Below are 17,015 nucleotides of genomic sequence, written 5' to 3' on the forward strand. Positions count from 1 at the left end.
AGATGGGATTCGAGGGAAGCCCCCACTTACGCGAGTGGCATGTCTTTCCTTTCCACCCATTTTTACAGTCGCAGTAAAAGTCGTTGACCAGGTCCCGGCATGTGCCCCCATTGTGGCAAGGGTTCTGGCTGCAGTCATTAATATCTAGAAGGAAAGATGGAACACTCAGCTGAAGAAGTTTCTAGAACTATTTTCAACACAGAGGAGCCAAGCCTTTTCTACCGCCACATTCAACTCCCACTTTTTCGTCCTCGAGTTCTAAGAATGGGATCAACAGTCCCAGGACCTAAACGTGATGACCCTTTTCCAGTAAAGGACCCTCCAACTGGATTATTTTTAATGCTGCAAGTTAGGCAAGATGGGGGCAGGCCCTTTAACTCCCATAGAAATTATCATCAAGTCTGACCGAAATTAAAATCAAGACTGACAGAAAGATGGGTACTTCCTTGGAAGCGGGGTATTTATTATGCTAATCACACAGTCTCACTCCCTCTAGCTGTTGTCAGCGCTAACGGATGTCAACAGGACATGGGCCCTGCTACTCATGGCAGAAATCAGTGGGGTCTTACTGCCAGGGGTTTCCATTAAAAAGAGGGAGGCCCCTGCAAGCTGAAGTGGAATTAGCCCCTTTCTCCCTAGCCCTCCCCCACACCCCAGAGCCACCTGTCCCCAGAAGACCACTGACTCACTGGTTTCACAATAGGCGCCCTCCCAGCCGTCACTACAGATACACTTGTAGGAGTTGACACCATCAATGCATGTGCCACCATTTCTACAGGGGTTGCTCTCACAGTCATTAATATCTGTGAAAGGGGGGGAAAAAAAAGTGAGACGGAAGTGAAGGACAAGTAATGCACTGGCAAGCACTGTGGCTTTCACAGCTGCCTCCCTAGAAAACACCCCTGGTACCGCAACATTCTAAACTCTCAAAGGACTGTTTCTCGAATTAGTTGGGCAGGCTTATCAGGCAGGGGCTTCCAGAGTGCCTCGTACATTGTATTTAATGCCCTCACACGCCAAGCCATTTGATGGGAGTGAGGAAGAAACACCTACACAAAGAGGGACCACCCAAACTAGTTAAGATTCCAGAACATTCTAAAATAATCCCTAAAGGTTCAGAGTGGTCTGGCAAATCAGACACGCCATCTGTCTTAAATCCCAGGTGTAATGATAAACCTTTAATTTCTCCCTATCTTACTGTTTCTAACTGCCTAAAACAAAGCTCAAGGATCCACAGAGCTGGGAAATGCAGGGTGGGGGCACCTGAGGGGTCTTACTTTCGTGGCAGTATGTTCCAGTGAAGCCTTTGTTGCAGTCACAGGTGAACTTGCCTCCCGACTGACTCTTGCACTTCCCATGGGGACCACAGACGTTCGAGGAAATGTACCGCACCCCTTCGGGAGTATCATTGGAGGCCATGGCCACGGTGCAGCTGTCAATCACTAGAAGACAGACTTGGGATTAGATCGCAGTCACGGACCCAAAACACACAGCGTTCCCAAGCCAAGCCCGCTTTCCTGGGATGGGCACCCTTTGGCTAATGATGGTGAGAAGTCCAGAGATTCTGGCAACTTGCCATGTCCCGCTGTGACAAGCAAAGATAAGGCTCCAGGTAGAGGGAATAGTTTTTTTTAAAGAGTATTTTCTCCAAATGTAGCCAAGTTTCAAGAACAGATCAATCTTTCATCCCACCTTTGACATCTACCCAATTGGCTGAAGCTTGCTAAGGGAAAACAACCAGCTTTACTTCCTTAAAGAAAAAAAAAACAAAAACCCATTACAGTCGAGTCCATTCTGACTCATAGTGACCCTATAGGACAGAGTAGGGCTGCCCCATAGGGTTTCCAAGGACCACCTGGTAGATTCGAACTGCTGACCCTTTGGTTAGCAGCCATAGCTCTTAACCATTATGCCACCAGGGTTTCCTTACTTCCTTAAGTAGGGCTACATAAAGGACAAGCTGCCCCACACAGTGGCCCCAAGCCATATGTGGCTATTTAAATGAAATGAAATGTCAGCTGCAGCAGTCACATTCTAAATGTTCACACCCACCTGTGGCTCGTGGCTGTCATACCGGAGGACAGCACAGATATAAAATGTTTACACTGTCGCAGGAAGTTCTACTGGGCAGCGCTGTTGTAAGGAATTTGTCTCGGGGTTGCAAATCAGCCCACCCCAGAATAGCAATCATAAATGGACTTCAGAGTCTCTCCCCTGGGCTACTTGGAAACACAGTTCTTCCACAGGCGGACTCACACAGGTTGTTTCCACATGTTCTAGCTTCTCTACACAGTCAGGTAAGGGCTTTCCACCTAGAGGTGCTCCTCACCCGTACTGCTTCTGAGAGTGCCCAGGGCCAGGAACAAATGGGGAAAAGACAGGCAAGACTCAGGGCGGCCAGGCCCTGGTGGGAAGGCAGTACCTTCACAGGGGGTTGTGCGGCAATGGTCTTTCAGGTGTGAGCAGTTCTTGCCCTCGTAGTCCTCGGGACACTTGCAGAAATAGTCGCTGGCACGGTTGTAGCACTGGGCACCATTCTGGCAGGGATTGGGCTCACAATAATCTACGTCTGACTGCGAGTATCAGCAAAGGGGAAGAGGAATCAAAGTAAAACAAAGGCGTAATTGTAACTTCTCGGGGGCAGCCAACAGGGGACTCTGACCCCTTCATCTGTCTCTATTAGGAGAACTTGCTGCAGAATATACAGACAGCCTAGGGATGGCCAGGGTTCAGGTAAGCATTTAAAACACACAGGCAGAGTCAGAGAGCTCGGTGGTGGGGGACGAAACGGGAACACAAAGCCAGACAGCTACCAAAAACAAAAAAAAAACACACTAAAACCAAACCTGTTGCCATCGAGTCAGTGCTGACTCATAGGGACCCTATTTATAGGGCAGAATAGAACTGCCCCATGGGGTTTCCAAGGAGCAACTGGTGGATTCAAACTGCTGACCTTTTGGCTAGCAGCGGAGCTCTTAACGACTGCATCACCAGGGCTCCAAAAAAAAAAAAAAAAAATCATTTATCAGTATCTTTCCCCCCACATGTGTCTAGCAGAGATCCCTAGTCAACGAGATGTCAACAGATTTCACACAAACCCTAGACACCAGAGTCAAGGAGGGCAGCCATGGGGCAGGGAGGAGGGGCTGGCTCCGCTGCAGAAATGTGGCCACTTGAGGGTCCGCCACCGCTCACCTGACAGAGGTTTCCCGAGAAACCAGTGGGACACAGACACTGGAATCTGTTGATTTCATTCTGACAGTGACCCCCATTCAAACAGGGGTTGCTGGCGCATTCATCGATGTCTCTCTCACAGTGATCGCCTGCATAGCCAGGTGGACAGATACAGCGATAACCATTAACCAAATCCTGGAGGAGAAGGAGGGGAGAGACACATGCTTTTTTCCCTGTGTGCTCCACAAACACACGGCTCCAATGGTATAGCGCAACTGTCGCAGTTCAGCTGATTCACTGTGAATGCCAAACCTCTTGAAATGTGTTAGCGGACCGGCTATTAGCACGCCTTCAAGATGACGCTGGGTTAACATGAGCCCTGGTTAAACGTCAATAGGCTCAATTTTCACCTGCGTTTTCAAACCTTGCAGGGACAAACCTTTCCCACAGCCACATCTATCTTAAGATTTGTCTTCAATTGCCAAAATCTTGATTGAGATGAAGGTTTACTTACCCGACAAGAGGCGTCATTCTGACACTGGCCACGGCAGTCATTAATATCTAAAAAACAAACAAGGCATCCCATTAAGGAGGCCATTTACATTGAAATTGGGTTTAATTGAAAAAGTCTCCTTCGCTCAGGACAGATAAAAGCTTCGAAATCAGATTTCCTGCATGCTTCCCTTGAGATAAGGCTATTACGCTGGGTGGGAACCCTCCCTAGTTCTTCCAGACTGAGCCCGGTGAAACTTCACAGCATTGTTTTAGCCATCTTATCAGAATATGGCCGTTACCAGCTAATGAGCCTGATAAAGCCTGTTTTCATTTCTGTGCTGACCACTCCCTCTCTAAAAACATTCTGCTATGAAGCTTTCCTTCTAGTACCAAGTCTCAGAGCTGGCACTCGCTATGGCCCAGGCTGCCACCAGCCCAGCTTTTGTGAAAAGCAAAATCCAAAGAAACAAAGTCACTCACTGATGTCACAATTCTGGCCCATCCAGCCAGGAAGACAATCACAGTAGTAGCCCCCAATCAGATTCTTACAGGACTTAGCATTTACACAAGGTTTGGCCTCGCATTCGTTGGCATCTGAAAGAACATGCAATGAGCAGTGAGAAACTGAGTTCTACCCCCCACCTCCAAACCCACACACCCATAGTTTCTGTCTGGAAGTATGAGACATTTTAATAAGCCAAAGAAATAAGAGAACAAGGTTCACTCTATTTTGAGTATCGGAGCTGTCTCCCTGGCTGTTACCCAACAAACGATACTCATTGATAACTCTCTGGCTGCTGGTTAACACAACAGGTCCCCAAAAGAAGAGCTGAAAGCCACCAGGCATCTCCGTGAGAGGCAGCCTAGTTGCTGGGATTTAAATGTGGCAAAAAGAATGCAGACAGCTCATTCCTCATGAGATCATCTGCGATTTGGAATCCAGCTGAACACTCCTCGGAAGGACGATTGACATGGTTCAAGGAATCTTGTGACTTTCCCACAGGGCCTAAAAGGGCAAGGCCATTTGCATTCAAGTTTTTCTCCCAGGCCCGCTAGACTCTCGATAATAAATGACTGCTCAGTATGATGGAGTACACACTCACAGCTGGCCACACGCTCATCTTCCTGACAGCTCTGGTTAGCAAAGCCACCCTTTGTACAGGAATTACAGTTGCCAGAATTTTCTTACCTATCTGACATGTCTTGCCAGTCCACTGGGGAGGGCACACACATTTAAATCCATTAACCAAGTCCTGGCAGGTCCCCCCGTGGGAACAGTTATTTGGAGAACAGTCATCAATGTCTGTTTAACAGAAAGGCAAAGGCACTGGTCATTTAATTGCAATCCATTTGACAATTAGATTTAATACCACCGCTCACATGAGGCCACCTCGTTTATAAGCCAGGTACTTGCTATAAGTAAAGCTACAGAAGGACGAGGGGGGTGGCGGTGTGAAGGCAGGCCGGAAGCTTTTTTTTTTTTTTTTTAGCTTTAAATCCTCCACTGCCCCAGTTCATTTAATCCCTGACCTAAGCAGCGGGGTGGGCTGTGCATAGGCGGGTGGGGGGTTGAGGGGGAGGCAGCTGGATACACTGAGCATCAACTACCTAGCAACATAGGACATCTCTATCTGCCTAGTCTTTATTTTTAAAGCTTCATCAGGACCCAGATGCAGCCAAGAAGAGGTAAGGAAAAATAACACTTCTTTACACATGAAAACCCTACCCCACTTCCAGACTATTTACAAAAACAAACAAACAGTTGAGTTAATTCTGATTCATGGCAACCTCATGTGTACGAAGACAGAACTGTGCTCCATAGGGTTTTCAGGGATTTTTTTTTTTTGGCAAGTAGATTGCCAGGCCTTTCTTCAGAGGTTCCTCTCGGTAGACCCGAACCTCTAACCTTTTTTCAGCTAACAGCCAAGTGTGTTAACTGTTCGTACTCCTACATTCACCGAGCACTTAGGATGTGCTGGGCTCTGTTCATGAACTTGCCCACTTAGTCTCCAGGACAATGAGAAAAGAGGGGAATTGTCATGATCCCATCTCATCAGGGCTACGGTGCCAGCTCAGGTAGTCTGGACCAGAACCCAGGTCCTTAACCCCACCGTGTGCTGCTCTTGGGGTGCTGTGTAACCGTGGTTCTCGGGCCTGGGTGCACCTCACAATTTCAGGGGCTTAGTAAACAATACGGACTCCCATTCAGGGTGGGGACTGTGGGGCCACAGAGTCTACATATTAAAGCCCCTCAGGAGGCTCTGGTGTATAGACAGGTTTCACAGAGTGGTAACAGCACAGCCGCGTACACATTTGCAGGCTCTTCTTTCAGGGTCACCTGTCTCCATGGCAAAAGTCAGCGGTGACTCACAGGTGACAGGTGGCCTTTGCCTGCTGCAGGGAGAATAACTGTGATTTGGATGAGCTCTGAGAAGCACATGCAAAGAAATGAGCTATCCCTTCAAAGCTTTTCTTCCAGTAACAGATACACATGCTAGCTTAGTGAGGTCTCCCAGAACGGCACAAACAGTTAAGCACTCAAGTGCCAGCTAAAAGTTTGGCAGTTTGAACCCACCCAGAGCCGCGTTGGGAGGCAGGCCTAGTGACCTGCTTGCAAAAAGCCTTGATAACCCTCTAGAGCAGTTCTACTCTACACACACGGGACTACCATGAGTCAGAATCAACAACTTACGATGACACGCTAGCTTAGCGAGGGTGGGACGACTGTATGGGAGACTTCCAGACGCACAAGCTGAGGCTCAAGCCACCAGACTCTCCACCCAGCTCCCGCCAAGAAGATGCATCACTGTGACGTTCACACGGGACCGCGAGCCCAGCTATCTCTTTCTCCAGCCCTGCATCTTGGCACAACAATCCTTTGGAATGGACGTGGACCACAAACTCGACTTACTCGTGGAGCACGTGGGGCCAGTCCAGCCAGGAGAACACCCACACTCAAAGCCCAGCGAGGTCTCCTTGCAGCTTCCTCCATTGTGGCAAGGATCAGAGAGGCAGGCGTGCTCCGCTGCAAAACCAGGATGTTGGTCAGCAAGAGACGCCTTCTTGGTGCTACCCATACCTCCCTTCCCCAAATCCCACACCTGGAGGCCAGTTCAAGTATGTTTCAAAAATAAAAGCAAGTTTGTGATACAGCCCCGCTGTGAGCATCAAGGGAGGAAAGGAAGCCATCTTTCTTGCTCAGCTGTCTCCAGCCACATTCCAAGACATCTCGAAGCTGGGGTCACCTGCACCTCGCACTGCCTCCTACACTAAGCAACATCACCCAGATAACTTCAGGGCCTCACAAAGAAGTTTCAATGACCCCTAAAGCTGCTGGAACAGCTAGTCTTAACTCTGCAAGATCTTTTCACCTTTTTACAAATACTTAAGTGTTTTTGCTTGTTTCCGTTGAGTGTACAGAAAAGTTACAGGGATCCCATTGAGCCTAGATCACTTACCAATTTCACAGTTGGGTCCTGAATACCCCTCAGGGCAGGAACACTGATATTTGTCAGGACCCGTGTTGCTACAAGTTCCCCCGTTGAGACACGGCTGATGAGTCCCGCAGTAATTAAGATCTGCCAGAAAGATCCCGAAGTCAAGGGCAGACTCTAAGACTGCCAACCCATGGCGTTCCTAAGCCCCACACCTCTTTAAAATAAAATTAAAAAAAAAACCCCATAGTGTTAAAGGCACATTCAGATAGATTCGGAAAGAGTCACTACCAAGAAAAACCAAACCCAGTGCTATCAAGTCGATTCCAATTCATAGTGATCCTACAGGACAGAGTAGAACTGCCCCATAGAGTTTCCAAGGAGCTCCTGGTGGATCCGAACTGCCAACCCTTTGGTTAGCAGCTGTAGCACTTAACCACTATGCCACCAGGGTTTCCAAGAGTCACTACAGCAAAGAATAAAAGAACCAAACGACCACCATTCCCACCCCCCTCAAGATCTCGGTACCCCTCTCTGAGGCCTGGGTCCCCCTCAGCCCGTGCCTCCATCCCTGATGGGCATACCTTTGTCACAGAGCTGGCCGCCCCAGTTGGTCTCGCAGAGGCACTGCCAGGGCTCAACGCAGGTGCCATGAACACAGCCAGGGTGCGGGATGCACTTGTCGCAGTATAGGCCCTGCCAGCCGTACTGGCACCTGGACACAGACAGCACCACTTAGCCTCTGGAGCACCAAGGAGACGTGCTCTATGACCGCAGAAGCCTGCGCTGTCCAGAGCTTTCTGTTTTGTTTTGCTTTTGATGACGGCAGGGTAAATTGTCAAGGTTTGTCTGGGGCTCCTTATAAACAGACATTTTAACAATTGGTCTTCTCCCAGCAGCCTCTGACAAAGGGGGGGCTGTTTGGGGAGAGGCCAGCGTGGCACTGCCTGCCTGGTCACAAAGCCACTCTCTTCTGGGGCTCACACCAATGAGACTGGGGTGGGGGTATGGAATCAATCAATCTCGGGACTTTGTCCGCAGACTATAGAGGGAAAGGGAAGGGACGCTCCAGTGACAATGGCCCCGTGAAGGTCTCCACAGAGGCAGCATTTGCAGCCATTTTTATACAGCAGCATGGCTTGGCCTCTTTGTCTCAACAGCAAGTCGTGACCCCGGCACACAAAAATGCAACAAGACACCAAGTGCTGGAGGAAACTGCGTCGGCTTGATGCCGCAGCTCTATAAAACCAAACAAACTAGCAGGGAAAGGGGCGCCCTCCTTGTGCAAAGACAAGGGTGGAATCTCTAAACCCATTTCTGTAGGGAAGGGGAGGGAAGCAACAGCCCTTGGAACCAATTCAACAGATAATTTATGACCCATTACCGCTGATGTTTATGCTAATTTATTTTATAGTTATTTCTCACTTTGCAAAAAAAAAAAAAAGGTCACCTAAGTTTATCTGGTGTCGGGGGAAGGGAGTCGAGTTTTGGTTCTATCAGAGCCAAATGGTGCCTTTGATCCCCAAACAAAAACACAAACATAAACCTTCACCTGGGGTGGGAGAGAGGGCAGGGTCTCAAACCATTCTCCCCTCATGTTTCAAGCCCTCTGAAACTTTAACGGCCTTCTTAAAAAGCAAGTTTTAACAAAGGGGGTGAGGGGAATAGGGACCACAGCAGAGAGCTACCGGCTCTACTACTAAGAATGCAGGTTGGGGTGAGCTAGGAACAGGGCAAGCAGAGTACTTCCAGGACAGGACCTGGGAAAAAGCCACAATCAGAAGCAAGCACTCCCTTAAGTTGCTTGGCTGTAACGCTGGCAAACAAGCCCCCACCGAAGGAAGGCCGTTCAGTTTCCAGAGAGCTGGAGTCAGGCGAGCAAATCCTTGTCATGGGAAAATTATAGGATCTAGCTAATAGCTAATCACCCCGGGCCAAGAATCAGCTTAACCCCTGAGAATACTGACTAACCACTTCCTAACTTTTAAAAGCAAGCCATCCACACCCAGATACAAAAAACCCACAAGAATATGTGGTTTAAGATTAATCACATTCAGTGTTCTAGTTTATGTAAAATGTTAACGTCAGTCTAAATGGCAAGTGACTCAAGGAGTAACATACGAGCAAAGTAAACCCGGTAGAAATTTTAAAAATAAAAGAGGATAGCCAAGCTAGTGGGAGGTGGGTAGAACCACTCTGTAAAGATTCATATTCTCAGCAGCTTGAAAGATAGTAAGAGGGAACTCATTTGGAAAAAGCAATCTCCTTGCTGTCTTGCCTTATTCCCTTCCAAATTAAGGATCCCTACACCTCTTCAATTTGCCTAATAAAGGCAAGAGGCTGCAGCTTGAGGACCCAATCTCACCTCTTAATTAATGGAGAGTTCAATCCCCAAGCATAAAAATGGAACCCCAAGAGGGCTTGGATGACTTCAAAAGAAAACAAATAAAAATACTGACCCTAAAAGAGGCATCCACCAAGTTATCCCTGTTTAATAATATATGATTAAGGTTCTCATGAGAAACTGAAGTGACTTTCCTCATAGGATGATTCATAATTAAGTTTGATATTATTGGCAGGCTCGCAATCAAGTGCACCCAGGAAAGGCAGTCTGCGCCTGCCTGGGAACAACAAAACCAGTGAAATTTCTCCAGGTTAAAAAAAAAAAAAATTCTGTAATACATAATCCAAAAGACAACTTACAGGGAACTTGCCATTCAACTATTTCTGGAGGAGGACGTACCCTGAACTTCCTTAGCTAGAAGATTCTGTTTTGATTTTCTTTCAAGGTAGGAAGAACCAAACCAAACGGGCTGGAAGACTATGCAAATGACGCGTGGGAAAGCGGCACCTTAAGTAAATAAGGGCACCAGTGCGTGTCTGGGCACGGAGTGGGAGGTGAGACTTCGAAAGAGAAAGGGCTCAATTCTGGAAACAAAGCCTGTCGTTCTAGCTGGGAGGGTCCTCCCGCTGCGAGGCAGAGTGTGTATTCTGATGACGGTAGCACAAATCGTGGTCAGCCTCTGCTGACACTCATCTGAGCATGGAGCAGGTACAGTCACTAACAGCACCTCAGATCTGACTCTCTCCACGAAACCCTTAATTAGGAAGAGTTAATGTAGGTGGATTCCTGCTCAACCCCAAACAGCTGTGCTGCTGTTAAATGTTACAATTGGCTGCCTCCAATAGGGTGAGTATTCCAACCAGCAGGGCGATTACTTCCCCTCTGCCTTCCAGAAAAAAAAAAAAAACTATCTTTCTGATGTGGAAGAAGACAACTTCAGGACAGCCTTCTTTTGACTTCCAAGTGCCCTGAATCCCATTTTAGCTGCAAGCCTCAGAGTTCAGTGTTCCCCTTGCAGGGGAGGTGAACAGAGAGAGTGGTGACATCTTAAAAGGTTAAAGATCACAGACAATTCTCCCTAAAGCAGCAGTCAAAATTTACTGATTGGCAAAGTCATGAGGTGAGCTTGTCAAAATGCAGATTCCTGGGCCATCAAACTGAGGGACTGGGGTTCAGCAGGCTTGGAGTGGAGCCCAGGAACCTGCATTTTAAGCGATCCCAGGTTAATTCTGGGAATTATGCTTTGAAGACTGACGCTTTCAGGGCAATGCTTCCCAAAGCAACATCAGCATTACCTGGGAGCTTGTTAGAAATGAGGAGACTTGGTTCCAACTCAGACATTTTAACAAGAGCCTCAGGTAACTCAGTTTGAACCACACTGGTTTCAATTCACAAACAGAACTCTCTTAGCTCAAACCAGAGTGGCTTTAGGGGCAAAAGTGGCAGACCCAAAGAACCCACTCAGTGTCATATTACATCTGGTAATCCTTAAAAATTTGGGAAGAGGGAGAGGAAAAGTATGGGATCGTGTCAAAATGCCACAGACACGAACAATATTTCTTGTAACAAGCCTTTCCCAAAGTCGGGTAGCGCACATTTCAAGAAGTTCCCCCAAACCGTCATCATGAAGCGGAGGTGGGGGGGTAGGTCTGGCTTTTGCCTTGTCCTGGACCATAAAAGAACTGACTTCAAAGGCCAGCAGCAAACGTCTACATTCATCAGGCTCAACTGACAAGATTCCAACGCAGCCATTAACCTCTCAGCACTGGCTGGGCTTCCGACTGCAAAGGGGCCAGGAGATTGTACTAATCCCATTCTAAAGAATGCTAGACTCTCGCCTATTGATGGGAACAGAGGGGGAGGGCAGGCCGAGGGAAAACCACCAGGGTGGGGGAGGAGAGACACGAGGAAGCATGCCCACAACCCTCCATCTTAGTCCATTAGCACTTTAAGCTGAAGATTATAAAAATGTGTTATCAATTTACAGAACAGTTAATACATGAAGTCACTGACTATGCCCCTAAGACTTTTTTTTCCTCCTCCAAGAGAGAAGTATGTGCATTCCACCAGACAGCTGGGATAATTGAATAAGCTTCGGATGTGACTATCTGATTTTTTATTTTTTTAAGTTTTCTTGTCCTCCAAAGAGAAAGAGGCATAGTCACAATAAAAGTCCATCCCTGACTTGCATGAAAGGAAAACACATTCTGTAAAAAACGAGCAGTGTGTAGTTGTTTACCTGCAGTCGCCAGGGAGTTTGCAGGACCCGTGCTTGGGACTACAGCCCTGTCTGCAAATAGCTGTAAAAAATAGAAGGATGCATCAGCAGGCTGCTTGTTTCATGAGAACGGCCTAGTACTTTAAGCCTACAAAATCCACGATTTTAAGAGATCTCATATCAAGTCCATTGCAAGGAGAGGAAGACAGGAGGTGCCCAAATAACAAACTCAGCTTTAAACTTCAAGGCCACGGTTAGCAGATCCTCAAAACATGATCTCGTTTGGGGACAAAATGCAGGCAAGTTGATGGGAAGGGAGGGACTTCATCCAGCCTCTCCACACAAAAGCCACCCCCTGGCTCCGTTAGCCGTGCCCTGTCATTTCCCACCCAGCCCATGACCACCCTCACCAAAAGAGAAAAGAAAGGTATAGACAATCTTGTCCCAGTGCTGTCCCAATCAGGGCACATTCAGCCTCCATAACCCCCTACCACATGGTCTCAAAAGCCCATGTGGCCAGCAGAGCCAAGCAGGCTGGCTTCATCTGCTGGGCTAATGGAGTGGCCAGGCCTGGTGGTACATTTACAAAGTGTTCTCACAAAACAATGCTGCTTCTTTCATTTAAAAAATTTGGGGAGACATTAAAAAAAACGCTCAACATCAGCTAGTTTAAATAATTGTTATGGAGACTACTTGAAATACATTTAGCCTATCAATTCCTCCTTTCCATCGGCATTCCAGAAATGTCACCCCTTTTAAATGCTTGTCTCCAGTTATTTAAGAAAGCAGCATTGCCCAGGAGAGCTGTAAACCCCTTGCTCCTTTTCCTGTCCTCAGTCCCATTTCAAAACAAATTCATTTCTTATTTTGAGTTTATCTTGAAGGAATTTACCTAATTATGCAAAATAAGCAGGGTTACAGTAACGTTCATGAGAAGGTACTGCATGACTAACTAGAATGACCCATCAAGTCACCATGAATGAGAAGCACTCAATTCTAGTAGGTGGGGCTGGAGAGCAGACAGCCCCTTTGAAAGTTTATCTACTTTCTACTCGACAGAAGTAAGACAGCGCAAGCTCATCAGGTATCCCCTCCCTCAACACCAGGGCCCCAAAGATGTCAAAGCTCAGAAAGCTGTCATTTACTACAGGACTGTCTGTTTGAACTTTGACAGGCTAACCCTGTCCCATCTGACATCTGTTTTAGGTCAGGTTCCTTAGTAGCAGAGCCTGAGAAGGGAACTTGTGTACAGGGGAAGGGGAGAAAGGCAGCCCACAGGTCAGAGGAGGGAGCTGGGCTCAGCTGGAGTCCTCTTCAGACTGGTCCAGAGAGGAGCTCTGGAGTGTGAATGGACCACCAAGTAAGGGAAAGGAGGCTGACCTTTGTACCCCATGCCAGTCATTTGCTGACTCTGAGCCGAAGAGATGGGGCCTGGAAGTGGCTCCTATTTAGCCAGGAGGACAATTTTCAGGAGGGGCACCTGTGAGCAGTTCACAGACAGCCCTCACAACAGCTGGGTGAGGGGGAACCTGCCAGGTGAAAGGGACCTGGAAAGGGCCACCAATGGCATCTTCCACCTCAGCATCATCACGTTTCAGGCCTAGACAACAGCCAAAATGCCACTGTCATGACCACTGGTGGAGTGAGAATTTCTGGCACCAAAAGCAACGCCACTTGGGGCTGGCTAACCCACCGGCGCACACACCCACGCGCACAACCACACCAACACCCACACACACCCACCTCTGTTACACTCGGGCCCCATCCAGCCTTCCATGCAAGTTTTGTTGCCGTTCTGGTCACAGGCATAGTGTCCAAAGAAGTCATCTCTTGGTCGGCAGAACTTATTACAGCCAAAGCCATAGTAGTAGTCATCGCAGGTCACTCGGATCTGATACTCAAAGTGGGCAACCCCTGTGTTCTGCTTCAGCGTCTGCCACTGCCGGCTGGGGTTGATCATGCCCGAGTGGGAAGCCTTTTCAATAATGCTGTCAGGTTCTAGAGGAAAAAAAAAAAAAAAACTTAATCGCATTCATAATGGCACCTCCTCTCCTGACAATCTTGGCTATTTTAAAATAAAACATATGCACACGGTACAAAATTCAAACAGAATGAAAGGGCAGAAAACGAAATGTTCAGCCCCCTCCCCAGAGGCAATCACCATTCCACTTATTTACCCTTTTCAATGGATGCATGGACAGTGAAGCCTGTGAGAGCCGGAACTCGCCGGGACTACCTTGTCTTTCCGGGTTCGTCAAATTTTCCGCCTTTGATGGTACAGTCTTAACACTTTTCTATCGCAAAATGCTTGCATTTTCCTTCTCTGACAGGTTTCCACCTTACACAGGTTCCGGCTCTCCGGGCTTTCACTGTAGTTGTCTCAAAGGACAACTAAACAATTTATCCAGTTTCTGAAGTCACGTGCATTTGGGTGGTTTTTGGTCTTTTGCTTAGGCAAAGTCACAATGAACATCCTTGAGTATATTTGCCCATGGGTGTGGTTCTAGCAGTAAGAAAATTTCCTAGAAGTGGAAGCACTGAATCAGAGTACGTGCACACCAGTCCACTTCTGTGCGCAGACATTCCCAAGCTACCCACCAGTGCAGGGCCCTGTCATCCGTCCTCCTGCCTGCATCGGAAATTACGTTTCCCAACAGCAGTGCCAAACACTGCACCTTATGAAACTTTCTGATCTTTGCCTGATAGGTAAAGAGGTATCTCTTGTTTTAATTAGCATTTAATTGAGCAATGTTGAGCAACACTTTCATGTGAAGCGTAACCCGTTTCTCTCCTTCACCAACTTTTCTAAATTGTTGTTCATACCGCAAACGCTCTTTACATATTATGGAAGGTTTCCCTTTATGGAATGCTGGTCGTGAAGAAAATTACTCCATGTAAAAGATAACAGTCTTTTCGAGTTTTAGAATTTTGTAGTTTTGCTTAGAAAAACTTTTGTCTGCTTCAAAGCTATTCTCTTCTATGGAAGACAGAGTAGTAGACTAAGTTACTGCAATCCTGTTTTTATTTTTTTGTTGTTTTTGTAATCCATAAACTTTGCCACCTTTTAAACTAGCATTCTGCAGCACCATGAACTTGAAACATTTCACCTTGGCCCGAGGCAGATCGGAAAAGACTTTACCCCAGTTTAGAGACAGGTAGACCTGAGTTATTTTTGAGCCAAGCTATGTTCCCAGTGAGGAAGAGAAATGCCTAGAGCTCATGCAGCACTCGAGAGGAGTTAAGAAGGGGTCCCTGCCCTGAGCTCACCCATAATCTAGCCTGAGAGAAGCGACTGGTACAAAAATAGCTCCAACTGCCAGGTGTCAGGAGTTCAGAGGAGGGACACGGAAAGGCAGCAACACGCTAAGTCAGCACCCAGCCTGGTTTTGTGTTTGTTTTCTTAAACCTGCCAGCACCAACCCTTCACCGCCTTGTCAAAATCAAGGCCATCAAGGCCACCTTGGAGAGAGAGCACTAGGCCCTACTCTTAACATCTTTGTGATTCTTACCCACCCACACCCGTTCTCCTAGGCCCCAGGCCTGTGCTCACTCACATGGCTATGCGAGCCCTGTAGGTGACCAGGCATGCGGGAACTCCTGGATGGCTTCACGCGCACACGTCTGCTTCCCCGTGGCCCAGTGCTCTCCCTCTGGGCTTCTTTAACTGTCGTGTGGGCAAGACAAGCCTTCAACAAGCCCACATACCTGCGGCCTTACACCAGTGAGCGCAGAACCACTTGCAGATAACACTTTTACTAACTTAGGTTTTGCAAATAAACACAGGCCAAAGAATGACAAAAATGTCCCTCCATTAAGCACGTGTTTGCTCTGCTGGTTCAGTTAAGAAGTGTAGCACACTATTTCCACGTGGTTATGAGGAAGGCGCCATGCCTCTAGAGATCTTAATAAAGGAATTATTTAAACACACCAGCCATAGGCTGAAGGGCTGCCAGAGGCCCTCAGGCAGGTATCAACAACAAACAATCCTGAAAAGAACCCAGCACAATTCCGAAGGCAAAGCCTGCCACTGCATTTTCAGGAGTCGCAGCACACTTTCCATGGATTTCCAGGAAATGCTGTGAAAAGATCATCTCAGCATCCTCAATGGGGCTAACCAAAAACCAAAAAAGCCCACTACCCTTGAGTCATTTCCAATTCATAGAGACCCAGAGGACAGGGCAAAACGGCCCTATAGGGCTTCTAAGACCGTAAATCTTCACAGAAGCAGACTGCCACATCTTTCTCCCGTGGAGCGACCAGCGGGTTCGAATCCTCGACCTTTTGGTTAGCAGCCGAGTCCTTTAACCACTGTGCCACCAGGACTCCTTCAATGGGGCTAACGGGTCTGGATAAATAACTTCACACCTGCATGACAGACTTTTCCTAACTGAGGCAAGGAGCTTGGTGTCTGTGATGTGCTCTCAGGTACGTGGGTTACAGAAAGCAAGTTTGCTGCCCGCTTCTAGCAGCTGCCTAAATCACGGTTCCTATCAGCTTGGGAAGGAGGTCTGGTGGCATTACGGTTAAGTGTCCAGCCGCTAACCAAAAGCTTAGAATCTTACCAGCTGCTCTGCAGGAGAAAGACCTGGCAGTCTGCTCCCATGAAGATTACAGCCTAGGAAACCTTATGGGGCATTTTTCACTCTGTCCTATAGGGTCACTGTAAGCCAGAATTGATTCAATGGCACACAACAAATCAGCTTGGGACATGTACACACATATTTACATACACGCGCACACATACAAGGTCAGCAGTTCAAACCCACCAGCTGCTCTGCAGAAGAAAAATGTGGCAGTCTGCTTCCACAATGATTATTACTGCCTTGGAAACCCTATGGGGCAGTTCTACTCTATCCTGGAGGGTCGCTATGAGTCAGAGTGGGCTCGGTGGCAATGGATTTGGTTTGGTTTTGATATGTACACATATATTTGGGGTAGTTCACTTTGTAGTACAGTCAGGTGATGGGAAAAGGGTCTTACCCTGCTTCCCTGCAATCTTCAACTGCATAAAGAGCAATCACCAAGGGCCCAGAACAGCCTTGCAGCCCGAGGAGGAGGTAATTGAGAGGCAAGCCTGAGCACAACCCCCAGACCACACCATAGCCAACGAACTTAGACAGAAGACTTAGCCAAGAAGGTAAAGCTATAAGGAAAACCTGGCCTAAGTATCCCTGTGATTACACATTTATTAGTCATCACAGTAAAGCCAAACCTGCTGCTCTAGGTGATAAAGAAAAATTTCAACCTTACATACAGAGGTCCTGAGATGCAACAGAAATGACTATGGAGGATTGACAACAGGAGGGCCAGACTTAGAAAATACTTTCTCATTTATGAACAGCCCCTGGGC

General features: G+C 47.6%; 1 protein-coding gene across 1 annotated transcript in view; it reads right to left on the bottom strand.

Moving 5' to 3' along the window:
- Positions 1 to 17,015, bottom strand: part of JAG1 (jagged canonical Notch ligand 1) — a 39,104-nt gene that overhangs the window by 8,059 nt on the left and 14,030 nt on the right. Inside the window, exons 4-16 of the mRNA XM_049869895.1 lie at positions 13,409 to 13,663; positions 11,687 to 11,747; positions 7,688 to 7,818; positions 7,128 to 7,247; positions 6,581 to 6,694; positions 4,859 to 4,972; positions 4,150 to 4,263; positions 3,689 to 3,735; positions 3,196 to 3,369; positions 2,423 to 2,573; positions 1,278 to 1,442; positions 690 to 803; positions 31 to 144 (exon numbers count right to left, since the gene is read on the bottom strand). Of these exons, the coding sequence (XP_049725852.1) occupies positions 31 to 144; positions 690 to 803; positions 1,278 to 1,442; positions 2,423 to 2,573; positions 3,196 to 3,369; positions 3,689 to 3,735; positions 4,150 to 4,263; positions 4,859 to 4,972; positions 6,581 to 6,694; positions 7,128 to 7,247; positions 7,688 to 7,818; positions 11,687 to 11,747; positions 13,409 to 13,663 (1,674 nt within the window). The remainder of the gene's footprint in view (positions 1 to 30; positions 145 to 689; positions 804 to 1,277; positions 1,443 to 2,422; positions 2,574 to 3,195; positions 3,370 to 3,688; positions 3,736 to 4,149; positions 4,264 to 4,858; positions 4,973 to 6,580; positions 6,695 to 7,127; positions 7,248 to 7,687; positions 7,819 to 11,686; positions 11,748 to 13,408; positions 13,664 to 17,015) is intronic.

Source organism: Elephas maximus, chromosome 25, assembly GCF_024166365.1.
Source record: "Elephas maximus indicus isolate mEleMax1 chromosome 25, mEleMax1 primary haplotype, whole genome shotgun sequence".
Lineage (NCBI taxonomy): Eukaryota > Metazoa > Chordata > Mammalia > Proboscidea > Elephantidae > Elephas > Elephas maximus.